Raw genomic sequence first — 21,711 nt, 5'->3', positions numbered from 1 at the left:
GATTAGTCAGAATAATAAAAGATGGTGTTTTATTGTGTTACATGACTCTAAGATACTGTTAAACATACTTCTTGTGGGTATGTGCTCCTAAAATATCATTTGATCCCTTCAATATTATCTTCCTTTTGCCTATGAGGAAAGTGAACATTAGAGAGTTTGAGAAACTTTCCCACCTATGGTCACCCGGCTAGTAAATTTTGAAAGCAAAATTCAACTCTAGGATTCAACTTCAAGATCATTAAAAGACTGGACTTCCTGATTCTAGACAAAGAAGTGATTTAATTACTTTTCTTGGTTTAAATTTCAGAAGAAATTAGTTGTATTTGTTGTTATGAGGCTTTAACAAAAGCATATTATTGTTGAAGAGGAGAGCCCAGTGAAACTCACTGTATCCTTACTTGACTTATCCCCATGGAAAGAGGCTGTAGTGGCTAGACATCTGGTCTAGGAATGCAGGAAGACCAAAGCCATGTGACTTTGAGCAAATTCTGGTGCTCATAGGCATTTGGAGTTCTAATTGGGTCCATATCTGGACCTAGTTTAAATAAAAAGAAAAAAAGTCACTGTTATAATCATGCATAGAGTTTAAAAAAAAAAAACTATTATAATGCCATATAGCTATCCTGCCTATTTCCTGTACCTGAATTTTTTAAAGGTGCAGATAAAAAAAAATCCTACCAAAGCAATTTATAAGGATTAAAATCTCCTTTCTTTTTAAGCCTGAGACACTTTTGGTCTCCCATCCCCCCAAAATAAAATACTTTTCAATATTTCTTTCTTTTTTGGTCATCGGCCTGCACAAAAACTAATTCTAGCATGGTAGAATTAGGAGGAACTAATGAAAATGATAGAATCTTCAGATTATAGAGTATTGATTTTACTCTTAAGTTTTTTAAAAATTATTTTTGGCAATATTGGGGCATTATACATTGCCCTAAGAGTAACTTCTTAAAGCTGTTAATTGTTGTAGAAGGTTTTTTTTTTTTTTTAAATAAAGGCTTAATGATATGACTTCAGTATTATTCTGTGTACAATTGCAAGAAAAATTCCTGGCATTTGATCTATTTGTTTAAGACAAATTAAAAAAAAATGTATTTTCCAATGTCTTCAATAATTATATTACTATCATCATTTCATCATTTTGCTTATCAAAATTGCTTTGGAATTATCTATCTATGTATCTATCTATCTATATATATATGTATATATATATATATATACATATTCATGTTTGTGTATATGGTTCCAGTTCATTAAATTGATACTCTGGGACTGAATAATTGGATTTTATATAATGAAAATTTGTTTCTGAAGGAATGTAGATATTCCTCTGAAACTATTATCCCTCAATTTAGTTTTTTCATGATAATGAAGTGTAATACCATTGACTTTTAGTGCTAATTGGCAACGCCAAAAATATAGATTTGAAGAATGATGTAGAAATGTACCTCACATAACAACATATTTGGTTTGCATTTTAGTAAGCTGATGAAAATATTTCTAGACAAAAGAAAAATTCATATCTCAATATGATAGCATAAATAAAAATACAGGCTGCTAAATTGTTTTAAATGTATGTTACATTCTTGGAGCAATAGCAATCAAGCAGCAAGTATATATTATGTGTCAGGTATTGTGCTAAGAACAGGGAATATATAAATACAAAAGTGAGGGAGCCCCTGCTCTAGAGGAGCTTCTATGTTATTGGAGAGAAAGTTAATACTGTGCACAAGGATAATTAAATACAAGACTTATAAAAAAAAATGTATGCAGTGATGGGACTAACAATTAAGGAAATAGTAAAGGTCCCCTTAAGTAGGTGACACCTGGGTCTGAGCCTTGAAGGTAGTTAATGGCTCCAAGATTCCAGAATACATTTTCCTCCCTCAAGTTATATCTTATAAACATGCCAGGCATAAAATTATAGCTAGTGGCAGACAGCTGAACACAACACTCAAGAGTCTTAAATAATTTAACACTCTCGCCACTCCAGATGGTTAAGGAAAGGAGGTGGAAGGAAGAAGAGAGAGCCATATGTATGGAATGTTTGTGGTTCCCAAAACGTGTTCCCTGTTGATTTATTGTCTACTGGAGTCCAAGGTAACCTAGGGGATTCAATATTTTCTTTCTTCCTCAGGGATTTATACATTTGGGCTGTTTGCTACAGATATCTTTGTGAATGCTGGACAGGTAGTGACAGGGAATCTGGCTCCACACTTCCTTGCACTCTGCAAGCCCAACTACACAGCTCTTGGGTGTCAGCAATTCACGCAGTTCATCAGTGGTGAAGAGGCCTGTACTGGTAACCCAGATCTCATCATGAGAGCTAGAAAAACCTTCCCTTCCAAAGAGGCAGCGCTGAGCGTGTATGCAGCGATGTATCTGGCAGTAAGTAAGGATTAGCAAATATTCTTCTCTGTATTGTTCAATTAATTATTAGCATGAATAGCAGTTGCATTTTGATTTTTCCCTGTTATTATAAAAATCACTTAATGACACATTATTAAGTTTCTTCTCAACACTTTATTTATTTAATTTATTTATTTTTCATTTTATTTTTTCTTTTCCTATTTATTTCTATTTCTATTAATTGTTTTATTATTATTTGTTTATTTGGTTTTTTTAATAATGGCTATATATATCACGGGTAAAATTAAGTATCTTGGCTCTCATGAGAATGTGTGGGGCTGGTTTTGGTGGTTGACTGTGTTAAACTAATATATATATAGTCATTAGAGCTTCTATTTGTGGATATCTTTGTCTTTTCTATTTAACAGGATTTAATGGAGATGAATCTTGACTTCAATTTTTCTCATGAACTTGTAACAACTTAATTAAGAAAATGTTGCCTACTCAGTTTCCATAATCTCTTTAATGAGGTTACATCATGGGTTTCATGTCATGAAACAACCTTCTCATGAACAGGGTTCTTGTCCTTATTGGTCATAATACTTTATCTAGAACTATAGTATGTATTGATAGAAACACTCCCATATGGCCCTCTAAATGGTGCTCCTTTACCTGCATCATCTTTACTGTCAATTCATGCTAGTGTTTAAAAGGACAAATCTTTAGAGACTGCCAATGGTTCATCTAGGTAGGTAAGTACCTGATTCTTGATAGGGACTCCTTGAGCAATTTGGGTAGGCTTGGATAAGTATAGTGAAGTACTTAATGGATTATGACAGCTAATTCTTTAATGAAATAAATCACCATTAATAGGATGTTATAAGTGATGTAGTGGAGAAGGCAAAATACTTGGAATTAGGAGATCCTGAGTTCAAATCCTACTTCATATACTTGCTACCTCTATGACTCTGGGTTAATTGCTTGACTTCTTTGTCCTGTTTAATGATTTGTAAAATAAGGGGTTTGGAATAGATGATATCTAAGATCTTTTCCAGCTCTCTATCTATGGACCTCTGAAATATACAATTCTATGAATCATCTTTCTGACTGCCTTTTTTCTTTTAGGACTAAGTAGGAATTTGATCCTTAGCCTTGTCTAAGAGTCAGATGCCTTCTATTCAACTCTAGTTCTGACTTTACCATGTCAGGGATGCTGAAGCAGGCAACTTTTCTATAGGTTTTTAAGTATGTAATTCCAGATCATGCCCTGGAATCAGGACAAAGAATTCAGCCTAGGAAATCTGAGGCAAGATATGGAACACAGAATAAGGACTGAAGTGGTTCAAGGCCAATGAAGATCCTGGAAGCTAGTGGTCAAAGGAGAATCAGAGATCTAAAATCAGATAATTTAAGGTATATCAGATGAAAAGTCTGAGCCAGGTAGTGAGCCAGAGTCCAGTACTCAGGCAATAGCTAAACTATTACAAGGGTATCAGGGGTCAAAAGAGTCAGTTTTAAATTCAGAAAAGCAAATAGCATGAATGCATAACCTAAATAAGAAAACAGGACAAACAATATGGAATACCAACAAAATAGTATTTTTATATTGACCCAGTATTTGACTTCAGATTGGGAGCTTTTGTTGGCTTCCTTTTGTGCATGCAAGCTTATTTTTAAGTATTATGAATTGGGGGCAAGAAAAAATAAGTGATGTGAGATTCCTTGACTGGAGGAAAGAACAGCAATTGTTCTTTTCTCTCCATATGCACTCCTCTGAATTTCTCTTTTTCTGCTGAGAGCACCATCATTATTCATATACTTAGATCTACCACCTTGGCATTATTCTTGATGCCTCACTCTCCCTCTGATGACATACTCAGCTAGTTTTCAAATCTAGTCATTTCTATTTCCATGATAATCCTTTGCATATGTCCCCCTTCCTCTTCTTGAATGGTCATCCCTATTATTCAGATACTAACCACTTCTTGCCTAGACTTTAGCAATGGACTTCAAATTGGTCTTGCTGCCTCAAATCTTTCCCATCTCCAGTTCATCCTAGAACTTCCAGAATGATTTTCCTGAAAGCACAAGTCTGGTCACATCATTTCTTTTTGTAATAAAATCCAGTGGATCCATATTATTTCTAGAATCAAATAAAAGATCCTGTATTTAGGATTTAAAACCCCTCAGATCCTGGAACCAAAAATCCTCCTAAACTTAAGAGGCAAGGGATAGTTTGTGCTCTCTCAATGAGCTTATAATATAATGAGGGAATCAACATGCAAATAAATATATACAAAGTAAATTATACACAGAATAAATAGAAAATAATAAAAAGAGAGAAAGAATTGGAACTGAGAAGTTAGAGAAGGCTTCCATTAAAAGGTAGGATTTTAGTTGGAACTTAAAAGGATCCAGAGAGGTCAGTAGTCAGAGCAGAGGAGGAAAAGTGTTTTAGGACATGTACATAGCCAGAGAAAATGCCTGTAAACAAACATATCATTTGTGAAACTTCTAGGAGGCCAGTCCCAGTCCCATGTCCATGCCTATTCACAGGCTGTCCCTCAGGCCTAAAATAATAATAATAGTTAACATTTATATTATGCTTACTATATATTAGGAACTGGGCTAAGTGTTTTACAATTATTATTTCATTTGATCCTCACAACAACCCTGGGAGGTACTAATATGATCTGAATCTCCATTTGGAAAAGGGCTATGAATGCTATCCACATCCAGAGAAAGTGGGAGTAGAAATGCAGAAGAAAAACATTTGACTAATCACATGGTTCAATAGGGATATGATTGGAAATGTTGGCTTTAAATGATCACTCTATTGTAAATATTAATAATATGGAAATAGGTTTTGAATAATGATAAACATAAAATCCAGTGGAATTGCTCCTTGGCTCCAGGAAGGGAGAGGGAGGAGGGAAGGGAAAGAACATGAGTCATGTAACCATGGAATAATAGTTTAAATAAATAAATAAATAAATTCAAAAAGGAAAAAAAAAAAGAAAAGCACTGTATGACCCTCATTCACTCCTACACCCACTGTGTTGGTTACTTGCATGCCTTTGCTGCAATCTGCTTTCCTAATGTAAACTGTGCTCCTTAGTTCAGAGGTGCTCCCTGTGCCTAAATAGAAACATTCCCTAGAGTGGAAGTTGGGCACTTTCCCAACTATCTACTTGCTTACTGGATGTTCTTTGAATGATCTAGGCTGCTGGCCAGGATTCTCTGTTAAGTCCTTCTAATAAATGCAAAAGTTCAGTGGCTTCAGAAAACAGTGGAAAACACCTGGGGATAAATACTGGATAGCTTTATTGTAGCAGTACTTTCTTATATTCTTCTGACATTTTTGTTTTTGAATGAAGAATCTATCTTTCTTTTTCACAACTTGTTTTTTTGTCTCACTTGCCTATTAAGGTGACTGATCTATCTTCTTGCTCCTTGTCTAATAATGCTTTCCAACCTGGTTATCCCAAGGCAAAATTGGAATTGCAAATTTAAAAAATTAGGAAAAGTATAGCTTGCATTGTTATAGATCTTAATGCAGTTTGCAAAATTCTTTCCCCACTCCCAACTTCTGAAGTAAGACATCAAGTATCATCCTTATTGTACAAATGAGGTAAGGTTCAGAATTGTTCCTGACTGGTAAGCAGTGTTGCTAAGTCTCAGATCTATCAGCAATGCCTCCTGATTCCAAGTCAAATGGTTGCCACTTCACATTTCATATTCCATCTAGGGGATCATCTGGGTCATTTCACTATGTGCCCTATTGCTAAACTTCTCAGATAGAAATGGACACCTGGGGGTAGCTAATTGGCTCAATGGATTGAGAGCCAAGACTAGAGATGGGAGGTCCTAGGTTCAAATCTGGCCTTAGATACTTCCCTGCTGTGTGACCCTGGGCAAGTCACTTAACCCCCATTGCCTAGCCCTTACCACTCTTTTGCCTTGGAGCCAATACACAGTATTGACTCTGAGGATGGAAGGAAAGGGTTTAATTAAAAAAAAAGAAATGGACACTTGGACAGCAATCCCCTATTCTCTGGGGGGAAGTTAGTCCCCTCACAGTTTTTGAATGCATATTCTAGGGTTAAGTTGTCTTAATTGAGGAATAAATGAAAAATTATCTTGCCCTTGCCTTCTGGCCCCAGACCAGACTGTGTTCTCTAATTCATTTTGCTGTTCACCTAAGCCATCTTGACATCTTCCCTCCTGTTCTAGGAACACTAATTAAATCAGTACTATCAGTGTTTCTGGAAAAGACATATTAATTGGATGCCCTTATAGAATAAACACTATCCACAGGACTCTCCAGACAAAAACTTCATTTCTTGGTCACCACTCTCTTTTATATGTTGTTTCCCACTAAGAAAAAGTAAGTTCTTTGGGAAACAACTGTATCATTTTGTAGTGATCCCTAGCACATAGTAAGTAATTGGCAAATACTTCTTTCATTCACACAAGTACCCATTATCTCTCCATCTCTCTGTCTCTGTTTCTCTCTCTGTCTCTCTTTCTCTCTCTCTCTCTCTGAATATAAATCCTGGAAGGCAGATTGTACTTTTTTTTTTTTGCTTTTGTCTTTGTAACCCCAGTGCCAAGCACATTGCCTGATATATAGGAGGAACTACACAAATCCTCATTCATTTATTGATTGACGTGACCTGAGTGCATACAGAATATGGTTTTCAACGTTATCCTTTATCCATCATTTCCCACTCTATTTTCCAGACGTGTCAACTCTAAGTAACTGGGACACTGGCCTTGTTGTTCACTCACAGATGCACATAACCCTAGGGTTGCAGCACATACCCAAATGCATTCTTTTGGAATAGTATTACCCATCTGCTCCATATGCCCTTTTCCCTTAGTATACAGTCCCTAGGAGCTACCCTTCCCATCTGTAATGAAGTTGGAAGGCTCTTCATTCTCCAGTTTGATTTGATCAGGAAACTTGACAGAAATGGCTGTCACAATCAGAGTTGCTTTATTAGCTGCCTATTGAACATTAGCAAATGTGAACTGTAACCTCAAAGCTTTCTTGTGTTTCCCTTCATTAGTTCTCTGTCACTCCTACATTTCTCAAGGAGAACTTCCTAGGAAGGACAGAAAATAGATCTCTCTAGACATTCTTGAGACTGAAGTTAACTGAGTAATTAAGTCCCCTATAAATTCACTGATGCCCATCTATGCTGGGAACTAACCTCTTGTTACTGTTGCCACTGGAACATTGACTTAAAAAAACCCTTACCTTCTGTCTTTGAATCAATACTGTGTATCAATTCTAAGGCAAAAATATGGTTAGAGCTAGGTAAATGGGGTAAAATGACCTACCTAGAGTCACCCAGCTAGTAGATTTTAACCCCAGACCTCCCATTCTCCAGTCCTGGCTCTCTATCCACTGAGTCACAAAACTGCCCCTGGGGCATTGTGTTTTTTGAGAATTTTGTCCCTGGATCACTGACTGCTGGGGAATGGCTCATCTGTCTTCCACACAGACCTTTTCTATCATCTTGATTGATTCTTTCACTTATGAAAACTACAGACTAATTTATAAGCTCCTATTTAGCAGTGGCAAGTTTAGTAACCATTGTCCAAATACCTCACCTGGCAATTATCTCTTTGGAGATGCAGGAATACTTCCCAGTTTCCAATAGCTCACAGAGAGAACAATAACTGCATTGCCCTTTTTCCTGTATATTTTATCATGTTTTTTAACATCTCTCCAAGAAGTCCACAACATTGTGTAAAATTGCTTCAATTTCATCATTATCACAGTTAATGGGTACCTACAATACTAGCAGGCCTGAAGAAAGGCTAAGTCATCACTGATTACTGGTTTTCTAGTAAGCAAATAATAAGGGCTAAAAATTATTTTCAACAAAATATAAAGTGATTAATTTCCATAAAATATGTTATGAGCCTTTTTGAAAGTATTCAATCTTACTTTATTTTTAATTCAATTTTATATTATTTTCAGTTCTAAATCACCTCCCTCCTCTACCCACTGAGATGGCAATTAAAACAGAACTCATTACAAATATGTATAGTCATACAAAACAAATCCCTATATTAGCCATGTTCAAAAAATGATAATATATAAAAAATAATATATTCTCCAATCTTCAAAGGCACTTTAACACAATTATACACTGCTTCCCTGGACTGGAATAACAAAAATATTCTCAAAATTCAGTAGTCTAGACCATAGTTCTTAATGTTTTTGTTGTGTGTTTGTATGTGTGTGTTACCCTTTGAAACTCTGATTAAATCTGAATCCTCAGAAGAATGTTTTTTATTCATAATTGACAGAAATGTCAGTTTCAGATAAAAGTAATTGGAAACAGAGATGTATTTTTTCTGCACAAAAGTTTATACATCTCTTAAAATCTATTCACAGATCCCTAGTCTAGACATTGAAGAAAGAGGGGGAAATGCTCAATAAGTCCCTACAAACATTAATTCAGTAAGTCTAACCTTGGCCCCAAATCCAATAAATAAATTTATTCTTATTATTATTATATAAATTTCTTTAAATATCCTTGAAAAACTATTATAAATATTATGGGTATTTGACTTGAATCAGACACCTCACCATTTTTTAGTTTCATTGTGAGTACAAATATTTGACTCACACCCTCCTCTAGTGAATTCTCTTCCAAAAGAACAAGGGGTTACCATAAATCAAATAGAAAATTATTTAAAGTCAGAGTGGCAAGATCAATATAAACTCTGTGATTTTTGTTAATGTGGAGAACTCCCAAAGTGAATATTCTTTCCACCATTGCAAATCATAACCTGTCCATGACTTATTAGTAATGATCTAGACAGTTTCTTATGGAATATAGAAATTAAGTTACTTGCCTGGTATCACAAAGATTTTAAATATCAGAGACAAGATTTGAACTCAAGAATTCCAGGACTGTTATCTCATAAAGCGTTATCTCTGTTAAATTTAATTGTGGTTGGACTCTGATATTTATATACATGGTGACCAGGGATTCAATTTCTAAATCCCAAAATGAGTTACTAAAGTAAATGGAATTTATGGTAGTTTATTTACAATAGAGGGAAGATATTAAGGAAGAGAGAAAAGTGGAGAGAGAGAGAGAGAGAGAGAGAGAGAGAGAGAGAGAGAGAGAGAGAGAGAGACAGACAGACAGACAGACAGACAGACAGAGACAGAGAGACAGAGAGACAGAGAGACAGACAGAGAGACAGAGACAGAGAGGCAGAGAGAGAGAGAGAGCACTCTGGCTTCCACTGATACCAGTTAGAATTTCTAAGCCCAGCCAGAAGAAGAGAGTCTCAAGATGATGGACCTTTCTTAGAGGCTTCATGGCCTCCAAAAAGGGGGGTTCATTGTCAGCCTTTCACTCACTTATGGTGACCATCTAAAATGAAAGTAGTCTGAGGTCTCCTGCAAGAGTTTCTCCAGGGGTCCAGTTCCTCCCTTCCAACTCCCAGTCAGAGATCTCCTCAATCTCTTCGAACTGAATCAAATCCATCTTCTTCTGGCCTCTGATCCACTTTTTAGGGATCTTTTTCTCTTGGGTCACCTCCCCTAAATTTCATGTCTACCAATCACAACAGACGCTCCTCTCCAGGACTACCCACTCTTTAGTTCACACCTTCTTTGGTTAGATTCTACCTTTTTTTTGGTTACCTAACATCTTTTTTGGTTAGTTCACCTTTTGTAGTTACTTAACAACTTTTTGTAGTGTAAAATGGGTAGATGTACTTAAAATATTGAGTTATCACCTTTTTGTAGATTAAAATCTAAAAATAGATTATGGATTACAATTCAATCTTCCCAATAAAGGAAGAGCTAAGTACCTTCTTTGTTGCAATCAGGAGATTACAATTTAATCCTCAGGATAAAGGAAGAGCTAAATATCTTCATTGTTACAATCAGGAAATAGCTAAATCCAATCTTCACACCTCTAAATAAAATAACTAGCATTAAAAATCAAGCAATGTAGTCATTCAATATCCTATCCCCTTCACCAATGTTTAATACTTCTCATAGATTTTATACATCCTTGAAAAAGAACAATTTTGGTTAAAACTTTCTCTTTCCTGATTCCACCTAGCTCCACTTCCCATAGATCCTTGGTGAGGTAGGATTCTGCTGCTTCTCCACTCTGCCTTGTATTCTCTTCTCTTGAGGCTGGGATGCAGTTTCAATGGATGCTACCTGCTAAGGCTCAACCCCTGCTGCTGCTTTCTGTTATAGCTATCACACTCTGACTCTTTGCTCTCAGTTGCTAATGTCTTCCTCTTCCCTGCTATTGTTCTTTGGGCTTTTTGGCTGCCATCCTTTGAGGTGCAAGGTTGTTCTTGCTGTTTCCACTGTTGCTCCTCTGGCTTCCAGCATGTTTCACTTGGGGAAATGTCAATGATCACTTGATAGTCTTTCAGGTCATTTGTCTCAAGTTGGTTAAAATTTTTTTCAATCAGGTCTAGAATTTCAACCAGCTGATAAACAAAAGGCAACTCATCTTAATCTTCCCTAAATGGAAAATCCCTCTGCTTTGCCCTTCACTAAGCCAGGGATAGTGAATTCCATTCCTGACTTCCTACTCCAGAGAATAAAACACTGTTCCCAAATGGTGGAAACTTGGCTTTGAATATTTTTTTTCTTATTCATTACTTTTAGTCATGTCTGACTCTGTGGTCCCATTTGGGGATTTCAAGGCAAATTGACTAGAGTGGCTTGACATTTTACAGAGGAAGAAACTGAAGCAAACACAGTTAAGTGATTTGCTCTGGTCACACATCTAGTAAAGCTCTGAGGCTAGATTTGAAATGAGGTCTTCTTGACTCCAGGTCTGGAACTCTTTCCATTGTGCCACCTAGCTGCCCATTTTCACTATCTATTTCCAACATGACTAAAATATCCAGTGCCTGGGCAATATGTTCCACCTCAAAATTTCAATAAATCTCAGGAAATAACTAGAAATATGAAATAAGGAGGAACAAGGAAGGAAACATCTCAGACTGATAACTTCTGCCACCAACAATTCACCAAAAACCCTTGTCCTACTTACATTAAGTACATTAGTAAACCAGAGAACATTTGATTGTAGGTAACCCAAATGGGGATAACTTTCAGGTAATGTCACATAAGAACGTGGAGAAGAGACTATGGAAGGGGCAGCTATCAAAGACAATATTTTGCAAGCTCATGATCATTAACCTTCCAACCTCTGAAGAGCTGACATGTAGAAAAGTGATTAAACATGTTTTTATTAGCCCTAGAAGGTAGAACTAGAAGCAATGAGTGGAAGCTAAATTTAGGCATGGTGTTTGGAAATACTCCCCCTCCCCAACAATTAAAGTAATCCAGTGACAATGTCCTCTTTGCTATTCATTGAACAAAATAGTCTGTTCCACTGGCTGATCTGAATTCATAGACTGCTCTCCCTCTTTAGCTTCCCCTCCCTGCCTCCCTGATTTTGTTCAAGTACCAAGTAAAATTGCACCTTGTACAGAGAGGTGTAATTTTTTTTTTAAATCATGTCTTCTTACTACCATTAAGCCAGGGCATTGTCTTAACAATTTTAGGGAATTTTAATACTTTAGAGTGTCCACAGTGGAAGGACTTTTGTTTCTTTTATCTAACATGAAGAATATAGACAAAACCTTCACTGAAATAATCATAGATCACACACACACACACACACACACACACACACACACACACACACACACACACCTACCTTACCTTCTGTCTTAGAATCACTACTTTGTATTGGTTCCCAGGCACAAGAGTAGTAAGGGCTAGACAATGGAAGTGAAGTGACTTGCCCAGAGTAACACAGCCAGGAAGTGTTTGAGGTCATATTCGAACCCAGGACCTCCCATCTCTAGGCCTGGCTCTCCATCCACTGAGCCAACTAGCTGCCCTTGAGTCATAGATCATTCATTCATGTTTATCCTACCAAGGTTATCTTTTGCCTATCATAAAATATCTCTAAATAGTTGGTTACCTCTCTACTACTTTGCTGTGCCCCTGCTTGCCTTCCCCCCCACCCCCCTTTAAAATCCACTTCCTCTTTTCCTTGGTGTCTAAGATTCACTGTACTTTCTTTTGAGTTACCTGCAGTCTGGAAGTTACATTACATGGATTATTTTTAGGTCACTAACTTGTCTTATAATGCATTTAACTTCTCCTAGAATATGATGAATTCAGCCATAATAGATAGATTTAATAGTAAATGCAGGTTAAAACATAACAATCTTCACTTTATTTCCTTCCTTCATTAATTTTTCTCTAGTATAGGCAATATATGTCTTCTTTCACACAATATGATGAACAGGAGAATAGGTATTTTGTGATATGATATAGGCATAACCCATATAATATTGCCTGCCTTTGGGAAGGGCAGTAGGGAAGAATAATAAAAAAAAGAATGAGACACAGATTTTTGGACATAACTAATGTGGGAATTTACTTCTTTTGGACAACCATATTTATTAAAATTTATAATTTGTATATTTTATGTATTTATATTGATATATATTTTATATATTATATGTTTTTAATTTAGAAAATTATAAATATATATAACATAGTTACATTTTAAGATATGTAACAATAATATGAGGTATAATAGTTATATATTATATTATGTTATATATATAAGAGAAGACCAAGCGGAGCAAAACTCATATACTATTAAATGACTCCATGATATCTCAATCAATTGGGTAAGTGTGTCCACTTCTGTAGCTATATGCTTATGAAAACACACACATATCAATGTACATTTTTGTTGTAGCTGTAGACACTGGATGTGAAGTAAGTGGATCTGGGTTTGATTTCTGAGTTTTCTTACCATCCATGCCATACTAGGTGTGACAACTTTTCTCAGCCTCATTTTCCTTGTCTGTAAAATGAAGAGAAATGGACTAAATGACACATGAGATTCCCAACAATTCTAAACGTTTGACTGCAAGTTGGTTTTTACCCCAAAGCTTTGCTAAATAGTTATTTCTGAACTAGTGGATTAACATGCTTTTATAAGAAACAAGTCATGGCAACTTTCAATCAACCTCTTTACTAAAGGCATAAGATTTATAGAGCATTCCTCCTTTTATATTTATATATATATATTTATATACATAAAAGTATATATGTATATATGCATGTGTGTGTATAATTTAAGGTTTAAATAGTCTATAAGCTCAAACAATCTATCAGATCTACATATACACATATTTAGGTACTCAAATGACAGACACATAAATGCATAGGAATATATGCATATGTTTATAGATATATATTCATATTCCAGCATGTTTCAGAATGTTATGTGGGCAGGTTTGTTCAGCTGCAAAAACCAAGGCTTCTGTCTTTGTAAAAGACCGTAATAAATATGTTGTTTATTTGGGAATTACAATGAAGCTGAATATTCCTGGGAGAGAGAATGCACTTAATTACATTGTCCATGCTGCACCCATGTCCACCAGGTTCTCACTCCCCAAGGCAGCAGACTAAGTAGCCCATGAAGGTCACAACCAAGGATACAGATTCACAAAGAGAGTGAAAAATTAAGCAGGTTTTTAACATCACACTTAAATCTTTCATCATTAAGTATTGGTTGAGCCTTAAAATCAGATTCTCTGCTTGTAATTACATTGATGGGGACTGATGTCTGGTTAACAATAGAATCTTTTCTCAGCTAACTGCTTTTCTCCCTCTCTCCACCACCCCCTTTTTTGCTTGAGTGTGGGTGGCTGCTATGGCAACTCTGAATTTAACTCCTGCTGCAAACGCATGCTTTGCAGATGATTCTTACTTTTATATTTGAGCCTGTATACAAATATATCTCTTCACAGCTTCACTAAAGACACCTAGAAAAAAAATGCCTCATAACAGAAGTGTTGGGATGTTTCAGAATGATTCAGTCTCATGGAATCCTTGCTGGCATTTTGACATGTAAATAAGGGGAAAACAATCATGTTCTGCCTGCTCAGATAAATAGGTTTATGTCTTTATTTAGTTGGAGATGTATTTTTAAAGTTAGTATAGGAATTACAACAATATGTAAACACCTAAGTAAAAATAATATAGCCATCATGAAGTGAATGAAAAAGAAATGACTAGGGATGTAATGATGTTTCTGGTTATGTCGACTCAGAAACTGAAATGAAAAAAAAACTGCATTAGAAATTGACTGTATATATTCAAGATCACTGAGAGATTAATTTCGGGACCCTTCCACATATTACTGAGAGGTATATTACTTAAGAAAAACTGTTATTCCAGGAAGAAATTATGGATAGTAAGCCCACACTCTCCAGATTACACATGGGTTTAGACACATATATATTATAAACATTTATATATATTTATTTAAATTAAAAAATCACCTTATAACAGAAGTGTTGGGACGTTGCAGAATGATTCAGTCTCATGGAATCCTGGCTGGCATTTTGACATGCAAGTAGGGGAAAACAATGATGTTCTGCAAGTTCTATGTATATGTGCATGTATATATGCATATATGCATGTGTATATACACACATATATTTGTATATGTTAAGTATATATTGGAAATGATGGGAAGTTACCAGATTTACTTAGCAGTTAATAAGTATAGACATTTTAATTGAAAAACCAAAGGGAACTTTTATAGAGTGGATTACATTCCAACTAGCTCTATGAAGCTGGGAATTTGGAACAAAAAAAGTTGTCATCTCTCTTCTAGGACTAATATTCTAATGAATAAAGTTAAAAAAACTCTTCAATATGATATTCTTTCATATTTACTTTCCCAGGCTTATTATAGATTATTCCCTTTCTTATATACTCCATTCCTCTCAAACCAACCTGCTAGCTGTTTTCTAAAGATGAGATTCCATTTCCCACCCAACTACCTTTACACAAATGATTTCCCAGTTCTGAAAAACTCATTGTTTTTCTATATTCATCTCCACATTGTGTAAACCCCTAGCTTCTTTCAGTGTACAGTTGAGGTAGTCCCTCCCCGAGCTCTCTTTTTGTTCTCTCTATTATTCTCCCTGTTCAATTTTTTGATATTATTTTGTATTTCTATACTTGCATAAATGTTAATGCCCTTCCTCAAATCATCTTGAATGAATGAATGAATAAGACTTATCAAGAGCATATTGCATAAGTACTGTGCTAAGCTTGAGAGATAAAATAGGCCCTTGCCTTTGATGTGCTATTATTTCTAATAGGGAAATAGAATTTATAGTGGGTGCTGCAGAGGGAGATTGTGATTTGGAGGTGGTCAGAAAATGACATGGAGGCCTGGTTCTGAGTAAGTGAAGTTCATTTCTCAGAGCCCAAAGATCTAGGGGACAAAGCCCTGGTGGTTCCAGTGGGAGTTGATTGAGAAGAATAGTCCAGGATGGAAGCAACATTATACTTGTTTATTTATTAATATGTTGAATATAATAATTAAATATAAGCTCATTGAGGGAAAGGATTGTTTTGTTTTTGCCTTTGTATCCCCAATCATTTACACAATGCCATTAAGGATATTATAGCTGCTTGAAAGAAATGATTAAACTTAATTAAATGAATATGTGCACAATAAGCATTCTTATATTTATGTTTTATTGTCTGTAGAGAGTTGAATTGAAGATTAACTTATTTTGGTACTTAAGGATCCTATTTAAGAAGTTCAGCAGTGTTCTGGGCCTTGAGGACATTAGCACCACATCATATGCCATGAATGTCTTAGAATGAAAATAACCATTTCTTTTAATTAGCCTTTCCCCAGAAGCCCAGTAGCTGTGACATTGTTTCCTCCCCACCCCCAGCTTTCTTTGTCTCTTCCTCCTTTTTTTTTTCAATTTTCTCCTCTCCCTGTATATCAGTCACTTTCATATTTAGGTGTTGATCCTCTCAATCAACTTTCTATTAAAATAGTTTCCAATCTTCCCTTATTAATATCTCTCCTAAAATGAGTAAAATAAACTCTATTTATTGGTATCCCTTTAAAAACCCTTTAATATTATTTGGCTTGGTTCTACCCAAAGCAAATAATTAAAATGTTTAGTCTTGGATTTTAGAATTAGGAAGAGAAATGTTTGGAAGATGCTTCAAAAGAGTTACCACATTTTCTAAGGATGGTGAAAACAATGTGGCAGAAATTTCTTTGGGGTTGGGTGGGGACATTTACTTTTCATTATACCCTTTGATATCTAGGTGTCCAATTATAATGAGATAAGTTCTCAAAATCTCCACTGTCTTCGATTAAATTATTGTTAAAATATATCACTAGAAGGTACTCTGTTTTTAAAATTCAGTTCTACAATGGAAAAAAACTATAAACTTTGGAGTCAGAGGATATGAGTTCAAATCCTGATTTTGCCACTCCGTAAAATATTTTGCCTAAATTATCCAAGCTTTCATCATCTGTAAAAGGAGACAGCAGAACTAGATAGTATCTAAAGTCCATTATGGTTCTAAATGTATGTTCCTAAGTCAATATAAGACAATATAAGAACTTAGTAAACCACTAAGCTTTTGCTGTGTTCATACCCTTTTACATTGTATTGTGGGAGGTGACAAGAAGTATATAGGATCATAATTCATTTTCATGAGCTTAACATCTCCCTCCAAGTGTTCCAAGTGGACAAAGCATTACATAAACAGAGGGTCATGCATTTAGTGGTTGAAAAGATAATTGGAAATCATCTAAACACATTCTGGGGGTGGGGAGAACAAAATGGCAGAAACAATTTATCTCATGAGGAATGAGTAATCCTCCAATTCTGTTCTTTTGTAGTGTGGCAACAAGTTAGCCACACCTCTCCTTATTTATCTGTAGATACAGATACAATACATGTTATTTCTGGTCCATGAGTTAGTAAATAAGTGCTAATGAATTGCTCAAGCCCAGAGAGTTTAAGTGATTTGCCCAGAATGCCATACCTTGGAGTTGACAGAAATGAGGAGCTTTGAAGCTTTTTTGTTCCTGATTCTAAAGTTAGCACGCTATTCTCTATACCAGATCAATTTTAAGTATGACTCAAAAAACAAAGATTCAGAGGTATAAATCAGCATGTCTTGATTTGAAGGTCCTTTGGTGATAATCCTGTCTAGATTAAGCATTAAAGGCTAATGTAAGGAGTATTGTACTAATCTCATAAGCAATAATAGCATGGAAAGCCATCAGACAATATAGGTGTGATCTAATATCTCCTTATAAATATGCAGTAGAAGTGATGAATAGACTGAAATGGATTAGATTTGGTAGAGAGGGTGTCTGGACACTATGGACAGAGGTACACAATACTATATAGGAGATAGCCACAAAAAGAGCATTCCAAAGAAAAAGGAAAGCAAGAAAGTAAAATGGCTAATTATTGAGGCTTTACAAGTAGCTGTGGAAAGGATAACATAAGGAAAAGGAAAAAAGGAGAGATATATCTAACTGAATGCAGAATTCTAGAAACAAGAAAGGAGACATTAGGTTTTCTTAAATAAGCAATGCAAAGAGAAAGAAGAAAACAATAAAATGGGAAAGATAAAAGATCTTTTCAAGAAAATTAGAGATATGGAGGAAAAATCTCATACAAAAAATGGTCATAATAAAAGACAAAAATGGGAGGGACTTAACCTAAGTAGAAGAGATGAAGATGAGTTGGCAAGAATATACTGAGCAACCAAAGAAGAAAGATCTTAACATTACTGATATCCACTATGGTAAAGTTTCTGATCTAGAATCAGACATTCTTGAGAATGAAATCAAATGAGCTTTAGGATTAATGAGAACAACACAGCTAATGGAGGTGACAGAATCCCAGCTAAACTATTTAAAATCCTAAAAGATGATGCTAATAAAGTATTGTACTCAATACCAGCCCCTTTGGAAAACCCAACAGTAGCCACTCAATCCTAAAAAACTATCAATGCTTAAGATTGTTCAAATTACATTTATTTCACATTCCAGCAAGGCTTTGCTTAAGATTCTGTAAGCTAGGCTTCAGCAATATGTTAAATGAGAATTATCAGAAGTGCAGATATTTGAGGAGGCAAATTAACTAGAGACTCCATTTCCAGCAATTTCTGGATTGTGGAGAAAGCAAAGGAGTTGCAGAAAAAAAATTACTTTTGTTACATTGACTATACTAAAGCATTTGACTATGTGGATCACAACAAAATGTGGCAAGTCCTCAAAGAGATAGGAGTGCCAGATCATTTTCCTTGTCCCCTGAGAAAGCTGTATGTGGGTCAATAAGCAGCAATTAGAACTGAATATAGAACAACTATTTGGTTTAAGATTTGGAAAGGAGGATGACAAGGCTATATATTGTCACCTTTTTTCATTTAACATATGCAGAGTACATCATGTGAAATGCCAGGCTGGATGAATCAAAAGACAGAATTAAGGTTACTATAAGAAATATTAGTAATCTTAGATATTTGGATAATAGCACTCTGATAGCAAAAAGTGGTGAAGGTAAAAGAAGAGAGTATAAAAACTGGCTTGAAGCTTAACAATAAAAAATAAACCACTAAGATCTTAGCAACTGGTCTCATTAACTTTCCTGGAAATAGAGGGAGAAGAAATGAAAGCAAAATGTGATTTTATATATTTAGGCTCAAACATCACTAGAGATGATAACTGCAGAAATGAAATTAAAAGTCATTTCTTGGAAGGAAAGTTATCTTTGAATGAAAATCAGGATAACATACTAAAAATCAGAGACATTGTCTTGCTGAGAAAGGCCTGATAAGTTAAAGCTATGGTTTTGTCCAGTAGTAATGTATGGCTGTGAAAGCTGAATAGTAAGGAAAGATGAGCACTCCAGAATCAATGTTTTCAAATTATGGTGCCAGAGAAGACTTATGAGAGTCCCTTGGATAGCCACGAGATTATGTCAGTCAGTACTTAATGAAATTGATGGAGACTAATCATTGGAAAGACAAAAACTAAAGCTAAAATTTAATACTTTCACCAAATAATCACAAGACAGGATTCATTGGAAAATATCCTGATGGGAAAGATTGAAGGCAAAAGAAGAGAATGGCAGATGATAGGTAATATGGAAGCAACAAGTGTGAACTTGGACATATATCAGGAGATAGTAGAAGATAGAAGAACCTAGCATATGATGGTCCATGGACTCACAAAGAATCAATAAAACTGAACAACCCAGGCAATATGGCAATGATTTTTTTAAATCTTTAACTTCCATCTTAGAATTGATACTGTGTATTAGTTCCAAGGTGGAAGAGCAGTAACAGTTAGGCAATGGGGGTTAAGCAACTTGCCCAGGGTCCCACATATAAGAAGTGTCTGAGACCATATTTGAACCCAAGACTTCCTATATTTAGACTTGGTTCTTAATCTACTGTACCACCTAGTTTTCCCCTGGCATAGATTCTTAAACTAAGAAATGTCCTGGTGGGAATTGTGTTTTATAATATTTCAGAAAATATTCAGAAGGCAGAACCAGAAACTGGATGGAAATTCCAAAGAAGCTTATGGCAAAGGAAAAAAATATTTAGAGTTATTTACAAGTAGAATGGATTTCTTTGAGATGTGGCAATCTTCCCTTTATTGGAAGTCTTCAAGAAATGATTGGATATTCACTTGCCATAAGTGTGATCAATAGAGTTATTTTTCAGGTATATATCAGTCTAGGCAAGATTCCTTCTTCTGGTATTTTGTTTGTGTTGTTTTCTAGCTGTCTGATGAAAATTATGAACACTTTCCTGATCTTAATATGATTAAAGATTAGGCTAATATTGTGCAGGAATAATGTAAGACAAGATAATATAGAAGTACAAATCACTTAGGAGATCACTGAAATAGTCTGTGCTTGATACAATGAGGGTTTAGAATACTGTGCCTCTCTATGAGGTTCTAAAAGTAGTGTGCCTATTTTTTTTTTAGAGTTTATTTATTTAACTAATTAATTTAGATTTTTTCCCATGGTTACATGATTCATGTTTTTTTTTCCCTCCCCTACTCCCACTCTAATGTAGCTAATGTGCAATTCCACTTAGTTTTATATGTGTCATTGATCAAGACCTATTTCCATATTATTAATATTTATACTAGGGTGATTGTTTAGAGTCTACATCCCCAATCATATCCCCATCGAACCATTTATATCAAGCAGTTGTTTTTCTTTTGTATATCTGCTCCCACAGTTCTTTCTCTGTGTGATTCTCTGAATGAATCTCTTTTTCATAAGTCCCTCAGAATTGTTCTGGATCATTGCACTTCTGCTATTAGAGAAGTCCATTACATTTGATTGTACTACAGTGTATGCATCTCTGTGTACAATGTTCTCCTGGCTCTGCTCCTTTCACTCTGCATCACTTCCTGGAGGTTGTTCCAGTTCTCATGGAATTCTTCCAGTTCATATTCCTTTGAACACAATAGTATTCCATCAACAACAGATACACAATTTGTTCAGCCATTCCCCATGTACCTATTATTCTTATGTGACTCTGGAGTCTCATAGACTAATGTCCCTACTTTTTATAGAATTGGGAAAGCACGGACATCATGAATTGCCATGATATTAGGATGACATGACATCAAGGAAATACTATTACTAAAAGTTAAGAAGCTGCTCTATGATTCTTCTTCCTAGACATTTTCCATATGAGCAAGAAGAGATAGGATGTAAAATCCAGAGTTAGAGCTGACATGCAAGTTTTGTACTTGCCCAAGGTTTTAGATAGTATCACTATAACCATGGATTAGAAGATATCTATGACTAAAATGACCTGTCATCAACCAGACCAAAACTGATGTGATCCAACCATAAATAGGCATTTGCACTTTGAGGAGTCACCACTTTGAAGCCTTTTATTCTAGGACAGAGGTTGAAACAATACAAAATAATTTAAGAATCAAGTTCTCAATTTAGGAAGTAGGAGAGACAGGTATTTATTAAGCACCAACTATATGCCAGGCACTGTGCTAAGCCCTTTATTATCTGATTTTATTCTCACAACATCCCTGGAAGGTAATAAGAGCACTTATTATCCTCATTTTACAGTTGAGGAAATTGAGTCAGACAAAATGACTTGACCAGTGTCTCACAGCTAATAAGTGTCTGAGTCAGGATGTGAACTGAGGTCTTCTTGACTCTGTTCTCATTGCTTTAACTAATGTTCCACTTTGCTTGGAAAAACATTACATTGATATACTCTCAAAGAAATAAAGTATTCTGGATTGCCTTGTTTTTAGTGGGAAGAGTAACTCCAACTCCTAGTAGTGTGAATAATCTTGCCTAATCAGGAACAAAATGTATTTCAATTTAAAATTGATTCATTTTTAATTCTTGTGCCATCTTGTGTTCTACAGCTCATTCAGGTGTTCAGGAACTCTAATTGCTTTTTAA

At 35.4% G+C, this 21,711-nt stretch overlaps 1 protein-coding gene across 1 annotated transcript in view; it reads left to right on the top strand.

Annotated features, from left to right (window-relative positions):
• Window positions 1–21,711, top strand: part of PLPPR5 (phospholipid phosphatase related 5) — a 203,079-nt gene that overhangs the window by 92,025 nt on the left and 89,343 nt on the right. Inside the window, exon 3 of the mRNA XM_007485015.3 lies at window positions 2,138–2,388. Within this exon, the coding sequence (XP_007485077.2) occupies window positions 2,138–2,388 (251 nt within the window). The remainder of the gene's footprint in view (window positions 1–2,137; window positions 2,389–21,711) is intronic.

This window comes from Monodelphis domestica, chromosome 2 (genome assembly GCF_027887165.1).
Source record: "Monodelphis domestica isolate mMonDom1 chromosome 2, mMonDom1.pri, whole genome shotgun sequence".
Taxonomy (NCBI): domain Eukaryota; kingdom Metazoa; phylum Chordata; class Mammalia; order Didelphimorphia; family Didelphidae; genus Monodelphis; species Monodelphis domestica.
This window is presented reverse-complemented; position numbering and strand designations above follow the sequence as displayed.